The sequence below is a fragment of the Coenobita brevimanus genome, chromosome 61 (genome assembly GCF_032717465.1).
Source record: "Coenobita brevimanus isolate Jiangsu-jjx chromosome 61, ASM3271746v2, whole genome shotgun sequence".
Classification (NCBI taxonomy): domain Eukaryota; kingdom Metazoa; phylum Arthropoda; class Malacostraca; order Decapoda; family Coenobitidae; genus Coenobita; species Coenobita brevimanus.
In genome coordinates this window covers 27,109,350-27,133,607 of record NC_137014.1, presented here as the reverse complement: position 1 = coordinate 27,133,607, position 24,258 = coordinate 27,109,350, and the positions used below count along the sequence as shown (strand labels likewise).

Here is a 24,258-nt window from a genome sequence, read left to right as displayed (position 1 = left end):
TGGGCCTCCCCCTCCTGTCGTCCCTGGGACAAGTGGTGACCCGAGGGAGTGTCCTCCGGATCACCTTCTGCTACTACCCTGAGTAGGAACCTAGGCAGTGCCCACCGGGTCTCCCTCTCGCACTCCAGCACGGAGTTCCAGCAGGGACCGTCAGGCCTGCCAAGCCAGGGAGCAGAGCACCAGTCCCTCCCCCTCCATGACCTGTGGGATTCCTACTAAGGGTGACGTCCCTTGCTCAGCCCGCTCCTCCTGTGGTGAAGCGAGGCGCCCCTCTCCCCACTCCTCCTGTCCGGAGGGTGGATCCCCTGCCAGTACCCCCTGCCAGAGACCAGCCAGGGCGAGACAACTCCGAGGCCAGGCATCCTGTCACTCCGGCTCCACCCTCGTCACCGACAGACGCTGCTCAACTCCCCCAGAGTGAGCGGTCGCAGACAACCCGACGGTCTCCTTCCCCAGGCGAGGCCGCAGTCCCTGACGTAGGCGAACCACCCCTACTGCCCGCCGCAGCCGCCAGGCCCCTCCTGACACAGGTGGCCACAGCCAACCCCTGACAGCCACCTCTCCCGGACAGGAACGCAGCTCCATAAGGGCGCTACCCAACCCGTAGCTGACCCTTGGCCCCGGCCTAGCCAGGTCCACCCCCAGGACTCCTACAATGACAAAGGGCAGGCACAGTGCTTCATACCTCCTGGCCCTATTTGGCCCCAGCCTCGAGGGCCACACTTCACCCATGGCCCCTACAGAGACAGGGCCATCCACCACTCCGCCCTTCAGCTCCTGTAGGACCCGTGGTGATCCTGACAGCGACCTACACTGAGATCACACCCCTGATGGTCCCCCTTCCTACGCCCGGCCGCCACCTGCGACTGCCAGTATAGTGGGCCCCTGGCGCACCCTAGCGCCCCTCCCCGCCTGTACCCGTGAGTAGAAAGACTCTAAGACTTTTGTTCCATCCCCTGATAGTGTTAACGTATGATCCTGTGTGAAGCAGACCCTCTCTAGTGTCCCTAGTGCTGCCCCTGCCTCCCGCCCCCCCCCTTTTGCTTGGACAAGTAAATTGCAATCCCAGGGGAAACTCACGTTGACTGCTCGTGTTGGTACAAGGTGGGAGGCCCCAGCCACTTTCCCAGTGTGACTATCCCTCAGTGCAATACACGGCGAACTCCCTCTATGTATCAGTGTTGTGCCTCTGCCCCTGTGTTGTTGTATACTCCAACTCCCCCCCCCCCTCAAAGTCTTATTCTGTACATGCCAAGTGCATACACTAATGGTTTACTCTCTGTGATCAGTGTACGTGTGAATACTATGTCACAATAGTGCCTTCTGACCCTGTCATGTGAATAGATAATAAGTGGTATATTCCTCCGTCCCATGTCACGTGGGTGTAACACAAGACAGCCTATATCTCGTCTATGTCACGCACATTTGTTATAGTTGGTATAAGGCTCCGTCTATGTCACGCAAATGTGTTATGGAATAAGAGTATACTCCCGTCCCTGTCATGTGCTGTGTATACCGAAGTAGACTATAGAGGAAGTGTTGTATATATGGGTGCAGGACACACCTGACATATTATATATGTTACATGTGTATTGTAGTGGGGAAGAATTCTGTGTAAGTGAAGACATATTTCTTTGTGTTGGTCAATGCTCTGTATTCACTATGTGGAAATACCGGTACTCTGTGAAAGGTACATTTCTCTCTGTTGTTGAATATTCTGTATTAACTAGGTTTGGTCATAGACCATGTGTATTTTTTTGTGACTTAGTTTATTGTTAATATACATGTGCCTTTGACCAGTTGGTGTTTGGACTTCCCCTCCTTCTCTGCATACTCTGACCCAGTCGTGAACAAAGACCCCAAGGCCCACACCATACCTGGACCCGAGAAGTTGGAGCCCAGACTACTGTATGCTGCATAACAGTTTACATAAGTTCATGCAGGCAGATCTGAGCCTTCTGCAATCAACGGAAGAATTTCAGTATTCTCTCTCTCTCTCTCCAGTTAATATAAGGGATAACTCAGAAATCTCTCTCTCTCTTCAGGTAACATAAGGGATAATTCAATAATTCTCTTTCTCACTCAGTCCATTAGTGGAGGCACAAGAAACCTCTGAGCAGGACGGACTAAAAGATGACGATTAAGGACCAGACCATGGACATCATACGGATGGCGACGTGGAATGTTAGGGGTGCAAATGAGGTGAAAGAGAGAGAGATTGTCCAGGTGCTTGAGGGTGCAAAAGTGGATGTATGTGGATTAACTGAAACTAAATGGGGAGGTGAGAGTGTGAGAGAATGGGAGTATGGATGGGGTATATATGCAGGAGTAGGTAAGAATGAAAGGGCAAAAGAAGGAGTGTGAGTTCTTGAGGGTAATAAATGGAAGGAGAATAGAAAAGAGTATGGATCAGTTGGCTCAAGGATTGTGTGGGTACGACTAAAAATTGGAATAAAAATGTGGGCGATTGTGTGCATGTATGCGCCAAAGCAAGATTGTGCAAGCAGAGTGAGAGGAGAGTTCTGGACAAATGTAGAAGTGTGCATGGAAAAGTTTGAAAGGAATGAGTGTTTTTGACTGGGGATATGAATGGTGAAGTAGAGAATGTGAAGGTGGATGGAGTAGTTGGTAAGTGGGTGTGCCTGCTGAGATAGATGAGAATGGCAGTGCTTTAGTGGACATTCGTGCCAGGAGGGGGTTGGTGATAGCCAATACCTTCTTCAGGCACAAAATGATCCATAGGTATACGTGGCGAGTGATGAGAAGGGTGGGTGGTGAACTGAATGAAAGGAAGGCAATGACTGATTATGTGTGTATGGATGAAAGGATGCAAGGTGTGTAATGGATGTAAAGCATATAGAGGTTGGGGGAGTGGACTTTCTAACCACCACTTGACGGTGGTCAAAATTATGGTCCAAGTAAAATGGAGAATTAGAAGAAGGGAAGGACGGGAGGAAGAAGTAGGCGCAAGGAGAAAGGAAAGGTTACAAGAGAATGAGAATAAGGCAGATTATAAGAAAGAAGTGGAGGAGAGATTGGGTAAATATGGATTGGAGCAGAAGAAGGATGTGGAAGGTGTGTGCAGGATATTTACAAAAGAAATCTGTGCAGCATGTAAGGTGGTGTGTGGGGTGAAGAGTGCAAGGAACAGCATGGTGGAATGAAGAGATGAGACAGGCTGTGGCACAAAGAAGAAAGCATTTAGTGAGTGGATGAGAAATAGGGGTGTGGAAGAAGTTCAGAGACGGAAGAGAGAGTTCTATGTAAAGAAGGTAGAGGTGAAAAGATTTGTGAGAGAGAGTAAGAGGAGGATGGATGAGGAATTTGGAAGGAATATGAGTGTAAAGTGGAGGGACTGTAAGAAAATGTTCTGGAAAGAGGTAAAGAGAGTTAGACAGGGTGGCAGTGAGGTTAGTCGGGGAGTGAAAGATAAAAACTGTAGATTACTAGTGGAGAAGGGAGAAAAAGTGAGCAGATGGAGAGAACGCTTTAATGAATTGTTGAACATAGAGAATGAAAGTAATGCGAGTATAAGTGGCTGGGGAATGGCCAGGAGAAGAAGGGATGTGAGAAGAGAGGAAGGAATCAGTAGGATGGAAGTTGTAGAAGCAATGAAGAAAGTCAAAATGGGGAAAGCCCCAGGAATTGATGAAGTGTGTGGTGAAATGCTGAAGCATGGGGAAGAGATAGTAGTAGAATGGATGTGGAAAATGTGCAGGTTGGCCTGGGAGGAAGGCAGACTCCCAGAGGACTGGAAGTCAGGTACAATTATTCCTCTGTACAAAGGAAAAGGGGAAAAAGAAGTGTGTGGTAATCATAGGGACATTTGTCTTCTTAGTGTAATAGGAAAAGTATATAGCAGGATACTTATTGACAGAGTTAGGGAAGTAACAGAGGATTTAGCTGGAGATGAACAGGCAGGTTTTAATAAGGGAAGAGGTTGTGTAGATCAGATATTCACTCTTAGATCTTTTGTGGAAAAGTTTCTATAGAAGGGAAAGAATTTATGTGTGGCCTTCATGGATTTGGAGAAAGCATATGACAGGGTTGATAGACAAGGATTGTGGAAAGTATTAAGAATATATGGAATAGATGGAAAATTGTCCCTGTCTCTTCTTATTGCTTTTCTTTCCTTTACGGGTGGCTTTACATTGAGTGACAAGCCAAATAGTTTCCTGTAAGCCAAGAAACCATTTACAATGCTGGGTGGTAACCATATAACCAAACCATACGTGCTCCCTACGTGTCAACAAGCGGGTTGGTGGAGGGTTAGTGCCCCTCCCCGTAAAACAAGTAACTCAAAGTCAATGGCCACCCCTTACGGGATTATGCTGTCTGGCAATTGATTGATTGACTGGAAAATTGTTGAATGCAATGAAGAGTATGTATGAGGGAGGCCAAGGCTGCAGTGTGTGTGGATATTGAACTGAGTGAATTTTTCTATTTGAAGGTTGGATTGAAACACGGAAGTGTCATGTCTCCATGGTTGTTCAGTCTGTATATGGATGGGGTTATAAAAGAGATACAAGGTAGGACAGTGGATGTTGGAGTGGCCCTCATGAGAGAGGGCAGTGTTTGGAAACTCCCTGTACTGTTGTTTGCAGATGATACTGTGTTGTTAAGTGAAGATGAAGGGGAGCTGCAAGGCTTGGTGGATGAGTTTGGGAGAGTGTGTAAGAAACGGAATCTAAAGGTGAATGTAGGGAAGAGTAAAGTTGTGGTCTTCGAGAGAAGTGAAGTCAGTGAATGTACAGTAAGGCTGGATGATGAGGAAATGGAAAATGAGAGTACGTTTAAGTATTTGGGTAGTGTGATGAGTAAGGATGGAAGTTTGGAGGGTGAAGTGCTTGAAAGAGTACAACAAGGAAGAAAGGTTGCTGGTTCCTTGAAAGCAGTGATAAGAAACAGGGAAGTGAGCATGGAATTGAAAGAGTTACTACATGACAGTATTGTGATACCAACTCTAATGTATGGAAGTGACGCTTGGAACGTGTTGGAGGGACACAAGTCAAGAGTGAGAGCAGTGGAAACGAGTTATTTGCGAGGTGCCTGTGGAGTCACATGGAGAGACAGACTGACAAATGAGGATGTGAAGTAGCGTTGTGGTGTGGATGTGGATGTGACAGAAAGCGTTAGGAGAAACACGTTGAGGTGGTTTGGCCATGTGGAGAGGATGGAGAGTGAGAGACTGTTGAGGAAAGTGTGAGTGAGGTGGAGGAGGAAGGAGGGAGGGGGAGGCCAAGGATGAGATGGAGGGATGGAGTGGAGAGGTATATGAGGGAGGGGGTGTGTGGGCTGGGAGCGGGGCAGTGAAATGGCGGGGAACAGGGCGACGTGGAAGTGATTTGTTTGTGGCCACCCTGTATGGGATTAAGGCATCTGGCATTAGACAGACAGATAGATAGATTGACAAGTGGGATGAAATTTCTTCATAAATATGGGCCCTCTGTGACTTTTTCTGAAGAAAAAGGGTGATGATGTTAATGCAAGGGAAATCCTTGCATGCTGACCTAGTGTATAAATTCAATGTTTCTTTTGAAGCATTGAAGAATGAATGAATTCATCATGGAAAAATACATGTGTTTGTTCATTTCATTAATAACAGCACCCCGTAAAAGAAGCAGTTGTGGCTTCAGTCCTCTCATCAATTGCTTGGATACAGAGTATCAGAACTGATACATAAAAAAGAAGTAAAAGCAATCATGTGCAATGTAAGTCTAAAACACATTCTGCTTGCATTTATCTGATTCTGTTCATAAGGTAACAAGAATAAAATGAAGTTATCTGTTGCGAGCCAGAATTCCAAGTTCCAAGTAAAGCTGCCAGGAAATTGCGTTTGGGTGATGAAATGAATGGTGCGGACTTCAGAGTTTGGGCTTTCCAGGGACTTTTATTAAATTCAGCCATTTGCTGTGATGGATAATGATGTATGTAATGTGATGACAGATGACTGTACTGTAGTAGTAGTAGTAGTAGTAGTAGTAGTAGTAGTAGCAGTAGTAGTAGTAGTAGTAGCAGTGGTAGTAGCAGTGGTAGTAGTAGTGGTAGTAGTAGTAGTAGTAGTAGTAGTAGCAGTGGTAGTAGCAGTGGTAGTAGCAGTAGTAGCAGTAGTGGTAGTAGTAGTAGTGGTAGTAGTAGTAGTGGTAGTAGTAGTAGTAGTAGTAGTGGTGGTGGTGGTAGTAGTAGTAGTAGTAGTAGTAGTAGTAGTAGTAGTAGTAGTAGTAGTAGTCCCCAGCTTACCTGGACATGAATCTAGTGGGCCACAGAAAACTGGCCACTTGAAACAGGCATTCCCAGAAATCTTTTGCTGAGGTTACATTGAATGATTGTCTTTTGTGGTAGGTGCATCCTGAATTTGGTTTATTAAACATGCTGTGTTTTTTCTGAACAGGGTGGGTTCTGTGGATCACCAGACTCTTTAGTTGAGGTGTGGGATGAAGATAAGTGTGAGTGGGAGAAGGTAGCAGCGTGGTCGTTGGAAGATGTAGGTAGCCAGCAAACTTTCCGCTTCCCTCACCCCACCTCTCTCACCAGGCTACGGCTCACATTCAACACATCCACAGACTTCTTTGGAAGAATCATTATGTACAAATTAGATGTTCTGGGAAATAAATCATAATTAAACTTGATTTTTACTATTCCTCACATCAGCCTTTACCTATTTTGCACAACACCATCGCACTGTCTGTCAGCATGTGCGAGTCGCATACGTTAAGGAAGGTGTCATATCGAAAGTAGGTAATTGATAGGGGGCAGCTGAGAAAATGCAGCGCTAGCTAATGTTTCCACCCACTCATTGCCCTCCACACCATTATGTGCGAGAACTCAACAGAAGTCTACATGACGGCCAAGGAGAAAAAGCCACTCTAAATCTGATAAAACCAGCAGATAGGATGAATTAAAAATTCCAATGCAGAGAAAGCACTGCGGGGGTCACTACAAATCCCCAAAATAGCTTGGGGGAGATTAAAAATGATTTGTAGGACATATAGAATTGCAGTCAGTTCCGCCACATATACTGAAGCAATACCAGGAAGGCTACTGCTCCAACTGAGGGAAGGGAAGATGACACAAACGCCTACTCCAGTATCAGTCTTAGGTCTGTCAGTATAGAAAATGGACAGAGCCCTCATGAGCTAAGGCATGTTCTGAAAAGGGAGAGGGACACCTGAGAGGGAAGTGAGCTCTTTTTATGAACAACGGACCTACAAAACGTCACACGAGGGAGTTGTCAAAAACCCACCCATGGGATTTGATGGGGACAAACTGCCAGTCCTTCAATAGAGAGGGTTTACATGACTGACCAACCAAAGGGCTTCAGGAAACTAGCACGAGTGTCATAAACAGAATGGCACAAGGAACTAAGTCCGGAAGGCAGTGAAGACAATACCAACACCTTATCATCAACAACTGGTGGCATAAATTCAAAACCAGGGCATCAGCATCCACCAACAAACTCAAAATCGGGGATGACCTGAATGTCCCAGTTGCCAGACGTGCAGTACACCAGCATGGTGCACTGAAACTAACATCCAGAGATGGGCATCTGTTGCAGAGGAGTAGATCTCTCAAAAATGTTCGGGTTTATGAAGAGTAAGGGACATATGCAAGAGGAAGAGGGTCTGACAGTCAGCACCCCAAAAGGTATGAACCAAAACCTTTGGAAGACTCAAAGGTTTAATATAAGCTGCTTTAACAAAATGAATATGGGGAACCCAAGTTAGTTGTCTATCAAACTAAAGACCCATGAACCGCGTCTCATCCAAGCAGGATGTTTGACCACAGAGATATTAGTTAGGGTCTGGGTGAACCCCCCAAAGATGACAAAAATGCATAGCCACTGTCTTTGTTAAAGAAAAACAGAAGCCATGAGACTCAGCCTGCTCAGAAAGTCTATTAAGAGCCAGCTGCAACCTGCTCTGTGTCAGAGACATTCTAGATGCAATGATGTTTTGAGAGGTCATCTACACATAACGAGCCACGGACACCATCAGGCAATACACTGATTACGCTGTTGATGACCACAGCAAAGAGAGATATTCCCCTGTGGTACTCTATCTACAGTACAGCACAGGCATTAGAAAGCACTCTCCTTAAAAACCGGTTAGATAAGAACTGCTGAATAAAAATAGGCAAGAGCCCATAAAGACCAAACTCATGAAGAGAATGTAAAATGCCATGACGCCAAGCAGTGTCGTATGCCATTTTCAGATCAAAGTAGATGGTGACCTGGTGTTGGCTAGTGGAGAAAGCTTCACAAACAGAAGATTCCAATGACAGTAGGGCATCAGAGGTATCACATTATACAGAAACCATACTGAACAAGGAATAAGAAGTCACCCCTCTCCAAAAAACTCACAAACCTAACACTGACCATATTTTCCACAACCTTACACATACAAGATGTCAGAGAAATGGGCCGATAATTTGTCACCTGTAGGTGGTTATTACCCAGTCTGGGGATGGGAATAACTACAGCAACATCCCAATAAGCTGGAAACTCACCAGTACACCAGATCTAATTAAACAATGACAGCAAAAAAGAAAGGGACTCATCAGACAGGTGACGTAAAAAGGCATAAGGAATATCATCCCAGCCAGGACAGGAATCATGGCGCTGCTACAGAACCACCTGGAGTTCAGAAATTGAAATGGACATTATAAGACTCTCCCAGAAGAGGTAAAACTGAGACCACGAAACTCTAGGTGCCGAAGGTGGCAAGCCAAAAGCGAATCTGTATTCTTCTGTAACACACTGACAAAATTATCAACAAGCAACTCTACAACAGCAAAAGGATCAGCCATAGTTCCACCTGCTGCGGATAAAACGGGAGGGGAAGGAACAGCAAATTTTCCTGAAATTTCCATATCCAGTTCCACACCTGAGTGAAGGAAGTCCTTGAATTGATGGAGGAAACATAGCCCTTCTAAGATGACTGCCTGACCTCCTATAAAACCCACCTCATATAAGCACGTGTCCACTGACACGCCACCAATGCTGAAGATCCCTATGGTAGCGACGAAGTTGAGGAACTGCATTCATTGTTCCACCAAGGAACCGGACGTTTAAAAAATGGACACTTCATTTTTGGAATAGATAATAGGGCTGCTGAATGCAAGACGTCAGTGAAATAAGACACTGCCTCAGTAAGACTGCCAAACTCAATGAAAGAAAGGACAATGGATCTTAATTACATGAAAAGCAGCCAGTCACGCTTATCCAGAAGCCAGCGAGGAAGACGAAGCAGTAGCAGTTAAGAGTGTTATGCTGGATGTTTTTAGTCTGACCTCTCGTCCTAAGAACACCAGCGACTGAGCAGGGTCCTCTTTCCAGGGTTCCCAGATTGTTGTCAGGTTTCCCCGCAAAACTCGGCTCAAAAACCGCCAAAATCCCTCCAAATTTTCCAGACAAATACCCCTAGACACCGCCAAAAATCGCTAACAAAACCAGTTTTTGTATTAATAACACCGAAATTCAAAATCAGTCTCAATTTCCTAGCAAATAATGGAATAAACTGTCTAACTCTCTGATGCAAGAATCAACCGTTATTCTGTCATTCATGTACACCGTAAGTCAACTCTGGAACTCTCTTCCTCTATCTGTTCTTCCTTCTATTTATGACCTCCAGTCTTTTAAATGCAATGTGTTCAGGTATCTTGAATCAGACGAATCTTAAATTTGAATCTCCTTTTTTCTCTTTATTTTCCTTGGAAGAAACAATTTTGCATGCTTTCATTCTTTTGGTTCCTCCCTTACTGCAAAAACAAACAAACAGACAAACAAACAGTACTCATCCAATCCAATTAATAACTGGTACAAATATATGAAACGAACAGGCATACCGATTATATTCAGCGTGAGCAGTAAGCGCGTTCAGTACATGAATACAAGTGCGAACATTCAGACTACAGATGTGAACTTCTCCAACATCTGGTCATCGGGGTTGAAGCTTCCACAACAATCACACAGATCAGAATAATTCAAACGTGATCACGGATTATGGACACGAAAGTAAGCTGTGGGTGAGGAAACAGTAGCTTATTGCAGTTGCCAACTTTAGTCTTAATGATGCCAGTTGGCAGTTTGGAGGTTTCAATTTTTTCACTGAAAACAGTTTTCCATCATTTTCAGCACATTTTTACAAACCCGCCAAATTTCCCACCAAACCGTCATATACGAATTATCCCGCTGAGTAGAGAAAAAACAAGCCAAATTTAGCGGGAAAACCGCCAATCTGGTAACCCTGCCTTTTTCCGGACCGAAAGTAAAGCACCCACAATGGGACAGGACATAAAAACCAGGCAGTACACCTTAACACATCTATTGTCTTAATTCCTACACCGTTACAATATAAACAGACAGATATTGGATATGCTTTGGGACAGGAACACAAAGTTAGCCTTCAATACAAATGGTTACAGTTACACTTAAGATATGTCACTCTTCACTTATACATGAATATTGGATTCTATGTAATGCTGTGTTTTTAAGGCGACTTCTCGTCGTAAAAACACGAGCACTGGAATGGGGTCCTTTTACTAGACTGGATGTAATGCACTAACAAAGGAACAGGGCATAAAAAGAGACAGTACACCGTATCACATCTGTTGCTTAAGTCCTACTCATTACAGTGTGCATACAACGATATTTAGTACATGGGAGAACAGAGATACAAGATTACACTCAACTGACAGAATGATCACATATATATTAACACTGTGGCACAGGGAAGTCGTGGATATTCTTCACTGTCACTTGGATGGAATATTACATCACTAGGGTTGTTAGTTTGAATTAATTATTATGACACTTCAAGATAATAATAAACTGGGGCGGTTCACTTTCGATCACCGAGATTGGGAGTCTGTTTCGGGGATATTTACTATAATAGAGGTAGGGTGCGGATAGCGACACTCGACACTATCACCAAGTCGCGGGGACACATACTCATGATACTCTTGCCTTTCAGCTCACTCGCGCACCTACCTCTAGTTTCACAGAAAACTCCCTGGTTCCTTGATGCAGGGGGGACTGAGTTATTTACCACTTTACACTTCTTACCCTGATTTCACGAGTTTCTGTTATGCCACTGTTTAATATATCTTCTACATAAACACTGTCACTGTACTCTGGATCACTGTCACTGTCACTGTCTTACCCTTGTTTCCTGGGTTATCAAATCACTGGTACTTACTGTCAGGGAGGCTCCCCTGTCTGGGGCCTCGACCTGAGGGGCGGCTCCTTTCTTAGGGCCGCGCTGGTGGGGTGCAGGGAGGCCCTGTGGTCTGGGGGCCTCGACCTGATCGGGGGCCCTCGGGACTAAGGCCGAACAGCCGGAGTAGTCGGGCCTGCTTCCTCTGCCTCCGGGGAGTGAGGGAGCCTGGATCTCCGTCGTTGTAGACTGCGGTGGTGGACCTGGGCGTCCTGGGACTGCAGGTGCTCAGGGGGAGAGGCGCTGTCAGGGCTGGGCTGCGGCAGCGTCTCCTGCAGGGCTCCGGCAAGGCCAATGAACTCCCGGGTGTGGGCGGTAAGTCAGTTATCGGGCCTTGCCACCACTCTACTGTCTCCTCTGGGCCTATAAGCCTGGATGGCGACGAAGGGCTCCCTGAAGGGAAAGAGGCTAAAGGGAGACTCACGCTCTTCATGGTTCCCCGAGTGTGTCTATAGGTCTGAGTCGGGGCTCTACTTCCCCTATTGTGCACCTTGGCTGTAGCCGTGAACTTGCCCGGCGTACGGGGGACACCTATAGGGTGATCGAGGTCGCCCTTTCGCCGTGGCAAGGTACCGCCGGCGTGGTGTTCCTCCCGCAGTAGGAGACAAGCCGGAGTGAGGGGCTCAAGAGCCGCACTCTCTCCAATACGGACAGATCCTACCGTCAGGGAATTCTCCACCCTGGTACGTGCCCCGGCCGAAGCCGAGTGTCTGCCCATACGGAAAGCGACTAACGGATGAACTGGTTCACCCGTCCGTTGCGGCAAGATACCGACCCCGGGACGCCGCTTCCGTAATTGGGTAGCGCTACACGTACGGTAGCAGGGTCTCTCTACCCTGGACCATATTCTGGCCGTAGCCAAAGAGCACTGGAGAGGGATGCACACAGGCAACTCTCGCTTCTCACCGTGTTAAGGCCGGAGCCTGGGGTCACCTTCCCCTTTACACACTCTGTCAGGCCGTAGCCTGTGTCTATCTCTCTTTCTCTCTTTAGGCCGTAGCTTTGGGCCTCTTGCCCTTGGGCCTCCTGCCCTAGAGGGTGTGTCAAGACCGTCAATACGGTGTTACCTGGGACTGACCTCTTTTCAGTCCCACCCCTGGTCTGACGATCACTACCCCGCCCGCACAGTAGTTCAGTTTGCCTGAACGCCTGGGGTTGGGGCACTTGCAGGGAATAGGGGCTCAGGGTCGGGATGCCCCGATAACCCTCTTGCCCGGAACTACTAACCTCACCAGTGTGTCCTCCTGGGGTGGTGGTGGGGTGGCGGCTCGGTGGTGGTGTGGGGGGTGGTGAGGTGGGAGGTCCTGCGGCGGGCACGACGGGCATTTTACCACCATCCGCGACGTTGAAGTCACGGCCGCGTGACTGGAGGTGGTAGGTGGTAGAGGTGGGTGTCTGGTAGGCTGGGGTAAGGTGTTGGGTGAAGCTGACCCAGTGAGTGGTGAATTGGTTGGGCTCCTGGTGGGGGCTGAGCGTGAAGTGGAGGGAGGACGGCTGGTTGGTCCGGCGTAGGAGGCGTAGCAGGTGGTCGGTGCCTCTGATTCTGGTTGGTGGGTGGTTGTATGGTTGCCATCGGACTTTTGTCACCTACATCTCGGGGAATGGTGCCTGGTGGGGAGATGAAATTTGAATGCTGGAGAGTGATGGGAGGTTGGTGCTTTTATTTGGGCTAATTTGGTGGGAGGAGCGTTGTCCTTTGGGGAATTGGGAGTTGGGAAAGTTCAAACGTGCTTGGTGGAGGGGTAGGGTTATGGGGGAGGTGTTGGGGGTGGGTGGGGATGGTGGATTTTGGGGTAGGTGTGTGCTGGGTGGAGGTGTCGGGGTGTATCTTGCGGGTGGGCGTGAGAGTTGTCCTGATCTGGTGGTGGTAGTGGTTATGGTGGGTGTGGGTGGTGAGGCTGGTTGAGTGCGTGGTGGCGGTGAGGGTGTACGGTGGTGAGGGGGGGGGATGGTTGGTGGTGCGGTGTGGCGTGTATAATGGGAGTGGTCATGAGGAAGGGCGGTGGTGGGTGTGGGGGTGTTGTGACTTTCGGGGGGGGTGGGCGGCTGTGGTGATGAGGGCGGCCTGGGTGGAGTGGGTTGAGAGGTGGTGGGTGGGGGGGTGTTCGGTGGGTGAATGTCTGGTTGCGAAGTAGTGGTGGTGGTATGAGGCTGTGGTGATGGTGTATTGGGGGGTGGGCTGGTAGCTGGAGAGTTTGAGGAGGGGGGTGAGAAGGAGTAGTAGTAGGAGTCTGGGGGGTGATGTTGAGGAAGGTCAGGGTGGCCAAGTGTGCGGGCCGGGGTGGAGGTAGGCTTAGTGCGGGGGTGGGTGGTGTCGGGTGGGTTGAAGGGGCGCACGTGGCGGTTTCTATATGTGCAGTGTTGCCCCTGTTGATCCACGGTGACTTGGTATGGGTTAGGTACTCGCACAATTTTGTAAGGTCCGTTGAATCGGGGGGAGGTCTTCGGTGGGGTAGGGAGGTTTGCAACCACAACAGACTGGCCAGGTGTGTATGGGTTGGAGTGGGTTGTGTCAGGTGGTAGGTCTTGTTTTGAGTGTAGGTGGTGGAGGCGGCGTTTGAGGTGGTGGAGAGGGTCGGTGATGGAGGGTGGAGTGGGTGGTTGTAGGTGGTGGCGGAGTGGCAGGAGTAGGGGTGGTTCCCCGAAGACTCTCTTGTGCGGGGTTATTCCATCTTCTCTTGGGCACGTATTTAACCCCCATTGTATGATCTTGACGTGTGCAGGCCAGTCTTCATTCCCCGTTTGCCTAATGCGTGTGCGGACCTGATTCATAAGGGAGCGATGGCTTGTCTCGCATATGCTGTTGCCTTGGGGCCAGTAGGGGGATGAGTGAGAGATGTTGTATCCGAATATGCTGGCTTGTTCTTCCCAGATTTTTCCCGTAAATTCTGGAGCATTATCTGAATGAAGGGCCTGTGGAATCCCAAAATAAGGGAAAACATGTCTGGTGAGGGCGTCGGCGACTGCCAGTGCGGTGTGATCCTTGGCAGGGCAGGCGATGATGAACTTAGAATATACATCCACGAAGGTAATTATGTACTTGTAGCCTGCTTTTGGTGTGAGGGGGCTGACGACGTCTAGCGAGAGTAGTTGCCATGGTTTTTGTGCTGTGACTTTTCCTGTAGGGCCTGGCGTTCGGGTGATTTCCTTCCCAAGGGCGCATGCTCGGCATGATTGTATGATCTTCTTTGCGATGGTGGATGGGTTTGGGGTCCAGTACATATCGTTAAAGACTTGTAGCAGCTTCTTCGTTCCCAGGTGGATGCCGTTGTGGGCATGGAGGTGGAGCATGGTGTCGTGGGCCGTAGCTGGGCTGAGGACAATGTGTCCGTTCGGGTCAAAGAGATGTTCGCCGTGTGGATGGAGTTTAGTGAATGTGGTCTGTGGAATCCAAGTTGGGCGTTGTTTATTATTCCACATTTGGACCAGGTCGGGTTCTGTCTTGATGGCGTTGATTGGGAGACGGGATAGGGCATCGGCGTTGGTGTGTAGCTTGCCTGGTCGGTATGCGATTTCGAAGTCATATTCTTCGAGGGTTTCTCGCCAGCGTATCAGTTGGGCATTGTTTGTGTTTGACTGCCGTAGCCACTGTAGGGATTGGTGATCCGTAATGACTACTACGTGGGTGCCTGAGATGTAGGACTTGAAATATTCTAGGGACCAGATGATCCCTAGGCACTCACGCTTTGTGGCCGCGTAGTTTCGCTCTGCCGTGTTCAGGGTGCGACTGGCACAGGCGATGATGTGTTCTCTCCCATTTTGTACCTGCGGAAGGACAGCTCCTATGGCGATGAGGGACACATCAGTATACAGGCGGAATGGGAGGTTGTAGTCTGGGAATGCGACTACTGGGGCGGTGGTTAATTTTGATTTGAGGGTGGTAAAGGCCGTTTTTCTTGTCTCGGTCCACACAAAAGGCTCACCTTTTTTTGTTAGTTCGTGAAGGGGTTTTGCGATGTCAGCGAATCCTTTGACGAATCGCCTGTAGTACGATGTTAACCCCAGGAAGGCTCTGACTTCGTGCACGTCACGGGGTAGTGGGATGTCTGAGATGGCTCGAAGCTTATCTGGGTCTGGTGAGATGCCTTCGGCATTAATGAGATGTCCCAGGAAAGACACTGATCTCTCCGCCAATATGCATTTCGTTGGTTTCAGTTTTAGTCCTGCTTGGCGTATGCGGTGAAACACTTGCTTGAGGCGGTGAAGGTGGTCGGTCCATGTACGACTAAAAACAATGACGTCGTCGAGGTATGCTAAGCAAGTCTCCCAAGTTAAACCACTAAGGACGGACTCCATTAAACGGGAGAATGTGGCAGGGGCGTTGCAGAGTCCGAAAGGGAGGACATTGAATTCATAATGTTTGCCATTCGATGTGGAGAAGGCGGTTTTGTGTTTGTCGTCGGGATGCACAGGGACTTGCTAGTAACCTGACTGCAAGTCTAAGGTGAAGAACCATGTCGAGCCATGTAACGAGTCAAGTGAGTCGTCGATGCGTGGTAGGGGAGTGGCATCTTTGATTGTGACATCATTGACTCGGCGGTAGTCAACACAGAAACGCATTGTCCCGTCTTTTTTTCTTAAGAGTACCACCGGAGAGGACCATGGGCTAGCAGAGTTGGAGATTACGCCGGCATCTAGCATGTCCTGGACCTGCCGGTCTTCTTCCTCTCGTTGCTTAGGATTTTTCCGTCGTGATGGTTGGCGAATTGGAGGTCCAGTCGTGTGTATCTCATGGCTGAGATAGGTGGTATGGCCAAGGTCGGTCGGGCCTGAGGAGAATAGGTCTTGAAAATCCAGGAGGAGTTGTCGGAGGCTGTTGGTTTGGGTCGGGGATAGGTGTGATGGTAGGGCGGGGAGAGTGGGTGGGTCTGGGGGTGCTGTTTGGCATGGTTCGGCTTCTTCGGTATCGCCGATGATGAGTCCTCTTGGTAGGGTTAGTGGTGTAGTAGCGAGGTTGGCGATACGGATTTCCTGGGCATGTGGGGGGAGGAAGGTGGGGCTTACTAGACAGGAAGAGAGTGGTCCGGTGGGGATGGTTGGTGAGAAGAGAACGGAGGTATGGGAAGGTTTGTTCAGTTTTACCCAAGCTTCATGGTGTGGTGGAATGGTGATAGAGGAGGCGACAGTGGCAGGAAAAGATGGGGAGGGATGCAGATGATGAGTGGTGGGTGGTGGTGATGGGGGTCTAGTGGTGTGAGGGGCTGGATTGGGTTTAGGTGTGTCTGTGGTATGGGACAGGTGAGTGTCTGATGGTAGTGTGAGGGGGTGGGTGTTCTTGTTGTGCCTTCGATGGTTTTTTTTTTTATTTTTTTCTTCTTTCTTCTTGACTGCTGGTTGGTTGGGGTGGGCTGGACTGAAGTTGAGGCGGCGTTGATGGCAGTCAATGGTGGCGTGTAATTTCTGGAGGAGGTCCAGCCCTAAATATCCATCATATTGACTGCATGTTGAGTCGAATATGATGAATGGGTGGCTAGTTGATATTTGCTGATGGGTGTGGGTCTGAAGGGCCCGAGTTTCCCCACGGATAGGCAGGGGGCCGTCCCCCGCGTCGACAAGGTTGGCTGAGGTGGGGAAGAGGGGGCCGAATGCACCCATGTGGCGGGAGTAGAAGTGGGAGTAGAGGCACGATCTGGCAGCTCCCGTATCCACTAGTAGACGTGCCTTGACCCCGTTTAGCCAAATCTTGTCGTAAACTAGGGGTCTGTAGTTCTGTGAGGTGGCCCCCGCCACCGTGGGGAGGTGCGGGGGCGGGCCTAAAAATCCATCTGTTGTGGAGTGGTGTCTTCTTGGTCGTCGTCGTCTGTTCCCGAGAAAGCTTGCGGCGGTGCGTCATCTTCCTGGGCGTAGTCGTCTAAGAAGGAGACTTTCTTGCGCCCTTGTTGAAAGGTTCTGTGCCTGCTAGCTTTGAGCTGCTCCCTAATGTCGTGTAGAGGGCAGGTGCGACTGCAAGCCGTGAATTCCCAGGGGTTAATAGTGATGAGGTTTCCTTGTTCCCTGGGATTTGGTCGCTTCTTCTGCGGGTAAGCTCTAGGGACTGTTGGGGGCGGCTCAGTAGTTGGCTGGTGAGGCGGCAGCTTAGGTTTGGAAGGGGGGTGTTGCCTTGTTGGAAAACGTGTCACCGCGTGGAGTGGCTGTGGTGTGGGGCGGGAGGCGAGCAGACGTCGGACGAGTTGTAGGTCATTTTCCATGTCCCCTGACGGGTCGTAGATTGAGAAATGCTCCCTGACTATGCTGGGGAGGATCCTCAATAGAGCATTGAATGTATGGATATCCTGGGCATTTGGTGGTGCCTCAGGATAGGCAGCGCTGACGAGGCGCCTAGCCTGGGTGAATGTGTCATCCAGGTTTCCGTCGTAGGTGAGGGCGTCGAGTTGAGAGAGAGCGACAACTCGGCCTATTGATGGCATGAATGCCTGTCTCACTATTTGTGAGAATTGGTCCCATGACAGTTCTGGGACGATTTTTGGTGCGACACTAGTTATTATTTTACCGAGGTTAGGTAGTGTGACTGCGATCTTTTCTCTGTCTGAGTCGAACTCTATGTCCAGGAGGGGTTTGACCATGTCCAAATATACGTCTATGTCGCACTGGTCCGGGTTGAACCTCGGCAATTGGATGTGTGGTTTGGCTGCCATTGTAAGTTCCCTTTTGCGTTCCTCCATGCGTTACTCGGATCTAGAACCACCGCTTGCCACCAGTGTAATGCTGTGTTTTTAAGGCGACTTCTCGTCGTAAAAACACGAGCACTGGAATGGGGTCCTTTTACTAGACCGGATGTAATGCACTAACAAAGGAACAGGGCATAAAAAGAGACAGTACACCGTATCACATCTATTGCTTAAGTCCTACTCATTACAGTGTGCATACAACGATATTTAGTACATGGGAGAACAGAGATACAAGATTACACTCAACTGACAGAATGATCACATATATATTAACACTGTGGCACAGGGAAGTCGTGGATATTCTTCACTGTCACTTGGATGGAATATTACATCACTGGGGTTGTTAGTTTGAATTAATTATTATGTCACTTCAAGATAATAATAAACTGGGGCGGTTCACTTTGGATCACTGAGATTGAGAGTCTGTTTCGGGGATATTTACTATAATAGAGGTAGGGTGCGGATAGCGACACTTGACACTGTCACCAAGTCGCGGGGACACATACACTTGCCTTTCGGCTCACTCGCGCACCTACCTCTAGTTTCACAGAAAACTCCCTGGTTCCTTGATGCAGGGGGGACTGACTTATTTACCACTTTACACTTCTTACCCTGATTACACGAGTTTCTGTTATGCCACTGTTTAACATATCTTCTACATAAACACTGTCACTGTACTCTGGATCACTGTCACTGTCACTGTCTTACCCTTGTTTCCTGGGTTATCAAATCACTGGTACTTACTGTCAGGGAGGCTCCCCTGTCTGGGGCCTCGACCTGAGGGGCGGCTCCTTTCTTAGGGCCGCGCTGGTGGGGTGCAGGGAGACCCTGTGGTCTGGGGGCCTTGACCTGATCGGGGGCCCTCGGGACTAGGGCCGAACAGCCGGAGTAGTCGGGCCTGCTTCCTCTGCCTCCGGGGAGTGAGGGAGCCTGGATCTCCGTCGTTGTAGACTGCGGTGGTGGGCCTGGGCGTCCTGGGACTGCGGGTGCTCAGGGGGAGAGGCGCCATCAGGGCTGGGCTGCGGCAGCGTCTCCTGCAGGGCTCCGGCAAGGCCAAAGAACTCCCGGGTGTGGGCGGTAAGTCCGTTATCGGGCCTTGCCACCACTCTAGTGTCTCCTCCGGGCCTATAAGCCTGGATGGCGACGAAGGGCTCCCTGAAGGGAAAGAGGCTAAAGGGAGACTCACGCTCTTCATGGTTCCCTGAGTGTGTCTATAGGTCTGAGTCGGGGCTCTACTTCCCCTATTGTGCACCTTGGCTGTAGCCGTGAACTTGCCCGGTGTACGGGGGACACCTATAGGGTGATCGAGGTCGCCCTTTCGCCGTGGCAAGGTACCGCTGGCGTGGTGTTCCTCTCGCAGTAGGAGACAAGCCGGAGTGAGGGGCTCAAGAGCCGCACACTCTCCAATACGGACAGATCCTACCGTCAGGGAATTCTCCACCCTGGTACGTGCCCCGGCCGAAGCCGAGTGTCTGCTCGTACGGAAAGCGACTAACGGATGAACTGGTTCACCCGTCCATTGCGGCAAGATACCGACCCCGGGATGCCGCTTCCGTAATTGGGTAGCGCTACACGTACGGTAGCAGGGTCTCTCTACCCTGGACTGTATTCTGGCCGTAGCCAAAGAGCACTGGAGAGGGATGCACACAGGCAACTCTCTCTCCTCAGCGTGTTAAGGCCGGAGCCTGGGGTCACCTTCCCCTTTACACACACTGTCAGGCCGTAGCCTGTGTCTATCTCTCTTTCTCTCTTTAGGCCGTAGCCTTGGGCCTCTTGCCCTTGGGCCTCCTGCCCTAGAGGGTGTAACAAGACCGTCAATACGGTCTGACGATCACTACCCCGCCCGCACAGTAGTTCAGTTTGCCTGAACGCCTGGGGTTGGGGCACTTGCGGGGAATAGGGGCTTAGGGTCGGGATGCCCCGATAACCCTCTTGCCCGGAACTACTAACCTCACCAGTGTGTCCTCCTGGGGTGGTGATGGGGTGGCGGCTCGGTGGTGGTGTGGGGGGTGGTGAGGTGGGAGGTCCTGCGGTGGGCACGGCGGGCATTTTATTCTAATATTGCAATACCCGTATACTGTTTCTAGGCAGAATTGGCATTTTATGTATTAAGTCCGATACGCCAGGAGAGGACGGGACCAAGAGTTAGGGGAATGAATATTACCATAAGTGGGTATGGTGCGGATTGCGACACTCGAGAAAGTCACTTAGTCGCGGCAACCCTAGTTCACAGATCTTTGATGATTCCCACACACCACTGATCTTAGCCCACGATTTCTTTACATCCTCCTGTATATAACTGTTGTTATTAAGCAACGTTGGGTCTGGTTAGTACTTGGATGGGTGACCGCCTGGGAACACCAGATGCTGTTGGCATCCCTACATGTCAAGTGGGGTTGGTGGAGGATTAGTGCCCCTCCCTGTAAAACAATTAACTCTAAGCCATTGGCCACCCCGTCTGGGATACATGGCGTCTGGCAATGATGATGATGATTATGATTTTCTTCTCTGCCAAGTATCGGATCTCCATACACTATTGGTAACTCTAATCACTTATATTATTTGGGCCTTCACTCTGTCACTAATCACTGTGCACTTCTATCTCAAATATTCATGGCACTAGAGTTATTAAGGTCACTGTATACCCGTATTTTCCTGGGCGTCACCTGCTGCATGTCCGGGGCGTGAGAGAAGGGCCCTACGGGAAGCCCTCCTGCAGGGGGCAATGCACTGACCGCAGGGGCATCACCGCCCGGGTCGTAGTCGTCGTTGGGGTGCAGGGAGACCCTCCTGGCTGGGGGCCTCGACCTGAGAGGAGGCCCTCGCACTGAAGCCTCGTCGGTGGGGTGAAGGGAGGCCCTCCGGTCTGGGGGCCTCGGCCTGAGAGGTGGCCCTCGAGACTAGGGCCAAACAGCTGCAGGAGGCGGGCCTGGCCCCTCTGGCTCCAAGGAGAGAGAAAGCCTGGGTTGTCTGGGCCTGGGGGCTGCTGGCCAGGCCTGGGAGTGCAGGGGCTGCGGCCGCCTACAGGAGAGAGCGCCATCAGGGGTGAACTGCGGCGCCGCCTCCGTCGGGTGTCCGTCAGGGACAGGGACCTCCCAGGTGTAGGTGGTAGGGCTTGGACTGGGCCACGCTACCACTCCGGCAGCACCTCCGGGGAACTGCTCCTGCAGGGAGACAAAGGGCATCCCACGCAGCCGAGAGGAAGGGGGTCGGCCACGCAAGGGACTTCCTGCTCCGGGAAGGCCTTTGGAATCACGAATGAGGGGCATATGGTGGCCGCTCCCTCCTTGTCATGTACGGTGGCCGTGAACGCGGTTTCGTGACTCCTAGGACTCGCAGCTGAAGGGAATACGATGGCCACTCCTTTCCCCGCATGTACTGAGGCAGTGCTGTTCCCGAAGGAGGAAAAGGCAGGAGAGGGGTGCATGGGGGCAGCGCCCTCTCCGGTGAGTGCTGAGGCCATAGCCGAGGGTCTACTTATCCTGGTACGCACAGTGGCCATAGCCGTGGGCCTGCCTGCCTGCCAGGAAGTAACTCCCTACAGGAGACCGCAGCACCCGGGCTCCCACACCGGACCGGCGGGCCCCAGAACCAGGCCATTTGGGCTCCACTCCCTCACAGCTCTCTGCCCGGAGTAAGAGGCAACAAGCCCACCTCCTGCAGCGGTTCGGCCCCAGTCCCGAGGGCCGCCCTTCAGGTCCAGGCCCCCAGGTCGGAGGGCCTCCCTGCACCCCACCGACGAGGCTCCAGCACGAGGGCCTCTCAGGTTGAGGCCCCCAGACGGGAGAGCCTCCCTGCACCCCCCTGACGAAGAAGGCCCGGGCAGTGACACCCCTATGGGTAGTGCACTCTCTCATGCAGAAGGGCTCCCCAGTAGAGCCCCCTCCCACGCCCAGGCGCCTCCTATGTTAATCCCAGGAAGCAAGGGCAAGTAGTGACTTTAACGCATCTCGTGTGCCTTGAAAAACCACAGAGACGGGAGTGAACAGTGACAGTGAAAGAGTAAGGCCAGAATAATATAAGTGACACGCAGTGAGATAAATACCCAGGCAGAACAGAAAAGGCTAGTAAACAGGGGTACAGGGATATACAGAAACAGTTAGAGCACGAGGAAAAACCAAAAACCTGTGAACAGTGCCTCCACGACTAAGTAACTATCCCGAGTGTCGTGACTAGCGCTCTGACAAGTTATAGTAATATTCACTCTCTCGACCCCTGGCCCTCTTTACCGCTAGTGCATCTGATTTAGACCATAAACCTGTCTCCATCACATCCTGTAACTCTTTGTTTTTATTGTAACAGTGTATTGAAATAAGACAATAGATGTGTTAAGGTGTACTGCCTAGTTTTTATGCCCTGTTCCTTTGTGAGTGCTTTATTTCCGGTCCGGAAAGAGGACCCCGCTCAGTCGCGGGAGTTTTTAGGACAAGGAGTCGGACTAAAAACATCCCACATAACAAGAACAAAACTACAAGCAACAACAAGGAAGCGAGTTAACTGTGTCACAGTTAAGCACAGCACAGCTGACTTCCACGCCTACTCTAACAACCCCACCACACTCCACCATTCAACCCCCCCACCACTTTTCCCCACCACCACCATTCCACCACCACAAGAGGCGAGCGAGTGTGTTGACCCTGCAGTGATGACTAAACGATGCTGATCTGTTGAGAGGGATCAACAATCCTGAATACTGTATAACATCTCCCTTGACACACACCGGCACCGAGCAGGGAGGACACACGCCCCATCGCTCTGAAACTGGCCAAACTTGGCCAAGTGGCCATAAGTAAATTAGTATCTTTATATGAGTCAAGCTCTGTAGGAAGTTTTTAAGTAAGGCTATTGTTCAAATAGCAAAATAAATAAAGCAGTAAAGGAATGCGCCATCAGCGTCAGCTGATTTGTTTTGTCTGTGCCAGTCGCCAAGGAATGTAAGAAGAATCTGTGCACTTAGTAGCACATGATGTCCACCTGTTTTAGTAAAGCAACTTTGGAAAAGAAAAGGGATAAAGGTAGAAAGCAGGATGATGATTTCTACCAAGAACTGGTTGAACTGGATATGTACAATAAGCTGGTAGAATGGGTAAACAGATTGGAGATGACATTTCAGAATGAAATAGATGAAATTAACCCGTTCACTGTGTTATGCTGAGTGTTTTTAGGTCGACTCCTCGCCCTAAAAACACTAGCGACTGAGCGGGGTCCTCTTTCCAGACCGGAAGTAAAGCACCAACAAAGGAACAGGACATAAAAACTAGGCAGTATACCTTAACACATCTATTACCTTAATTCTAAAACCGTTACAATATGATATAGAGTGATATTTAGGATATAGGATACAGGGACACAAAAGTTAGGTTGGGATGACACGAGATACCACTGTACTCAACACACATATATGATCACATATAACAATGGCTTGTGGTTCTATGAGTGGGGTGATCGTCTTTCATTAAAACCCAAAATATCTATACTCGCAGTAGCAAAAGGAATACACAAGGTTAAGAGTCTGGGGGAGGAATATTACTATAAGAAAGGCAGGGTGCGGATCATGACACTCGACTCGGTTAACTAGCCGCGGGGACACTCTTCTCAGGGTTTGGGTTTCCCGCGCACCTGACTGTCATTCACACGTACGGGAAACTCCTTTATTCTGGGAGGGCGATAGTACTTTACTTACTATTGTTGAATTGCTTTCCTTTAAGGGACATGTGAGTTTATTGAGTTAAATAACACTAACTGCTGATTTCATATGGATCACACTATGTCACTCTGTCACTGTTCACTGTTCCTCTTTCTCAGGTTTACTTAGGTCTAAGGGGCGTCACTGATCTACCCGTGTTTCCTGGGTTAATTCACTCTGTCACTCTGTACGAGGGGGAGGACCTCAGAGGGACTCTGCCTGTGGCGGGAAACATACTACCCGCAGGGGAGTCACTACCCGGGTCCGGTCCGTCGGTGAGTTGCAGGGAGGCCCTCCTATCTGGGGGCCTCGACCTGAAGGTAGACCGTTATCTCAGAGTCTCGTCGGTGAGGTGCAGGAACGCCCGCCTATCTGGGGGCCTCGACCTGGGAGGTGGCCCCCGGGGCTGGGGCCAAACAGTTGGAGGAGGCGGGTCTGGCGTCAGTGGCTCCGCGGGGTGAGGGGGACAGCGTTACTCTCATCTGTAGGCTGCTGGGCTTGCCTGGGGGTCCTGGGGCTGCGGTGGTCTGCCAGGGGACGCGCTGTCAGGGTTGGGCTGCGGCCTCGTCTCCTGCTGGTGCCTGGAGAAGACAAGAATCTCCCAGGAGTGGGAGGCATGTCCGGACTCGGACTTTGCCTCCACTCTGGTGACACCTTCGGGGCAACTCTCCCGGGTGGTGTCAAGCTATTC

General features: G+C 50.2%; 1 protein-coding gene across 1 annotated transcript in view; it reads left to right on the top strand.

Annotated features, from left to right (window-relative positions):
* The window catches only part of LOC145403625 (nuclear receptor 2C2-associated protein), a 144,093-nt gene extending 137,474 nt beyond the window's left edge, over positions 1–6,619 (top strand). Inside the window, exon 3 of the mRNA XM_080275299.1 lies at positions 6,392–6,619. Within this exon, the coding sequence (XP_080131425.1) occupies positions 6,392–6,619 (228 nt within the window). The remainder of the gene's footprint in view (positions 1–6,391) is intronic.
* Positions 6,620–24,258: the final 17,639 nt, after the last annotated feature.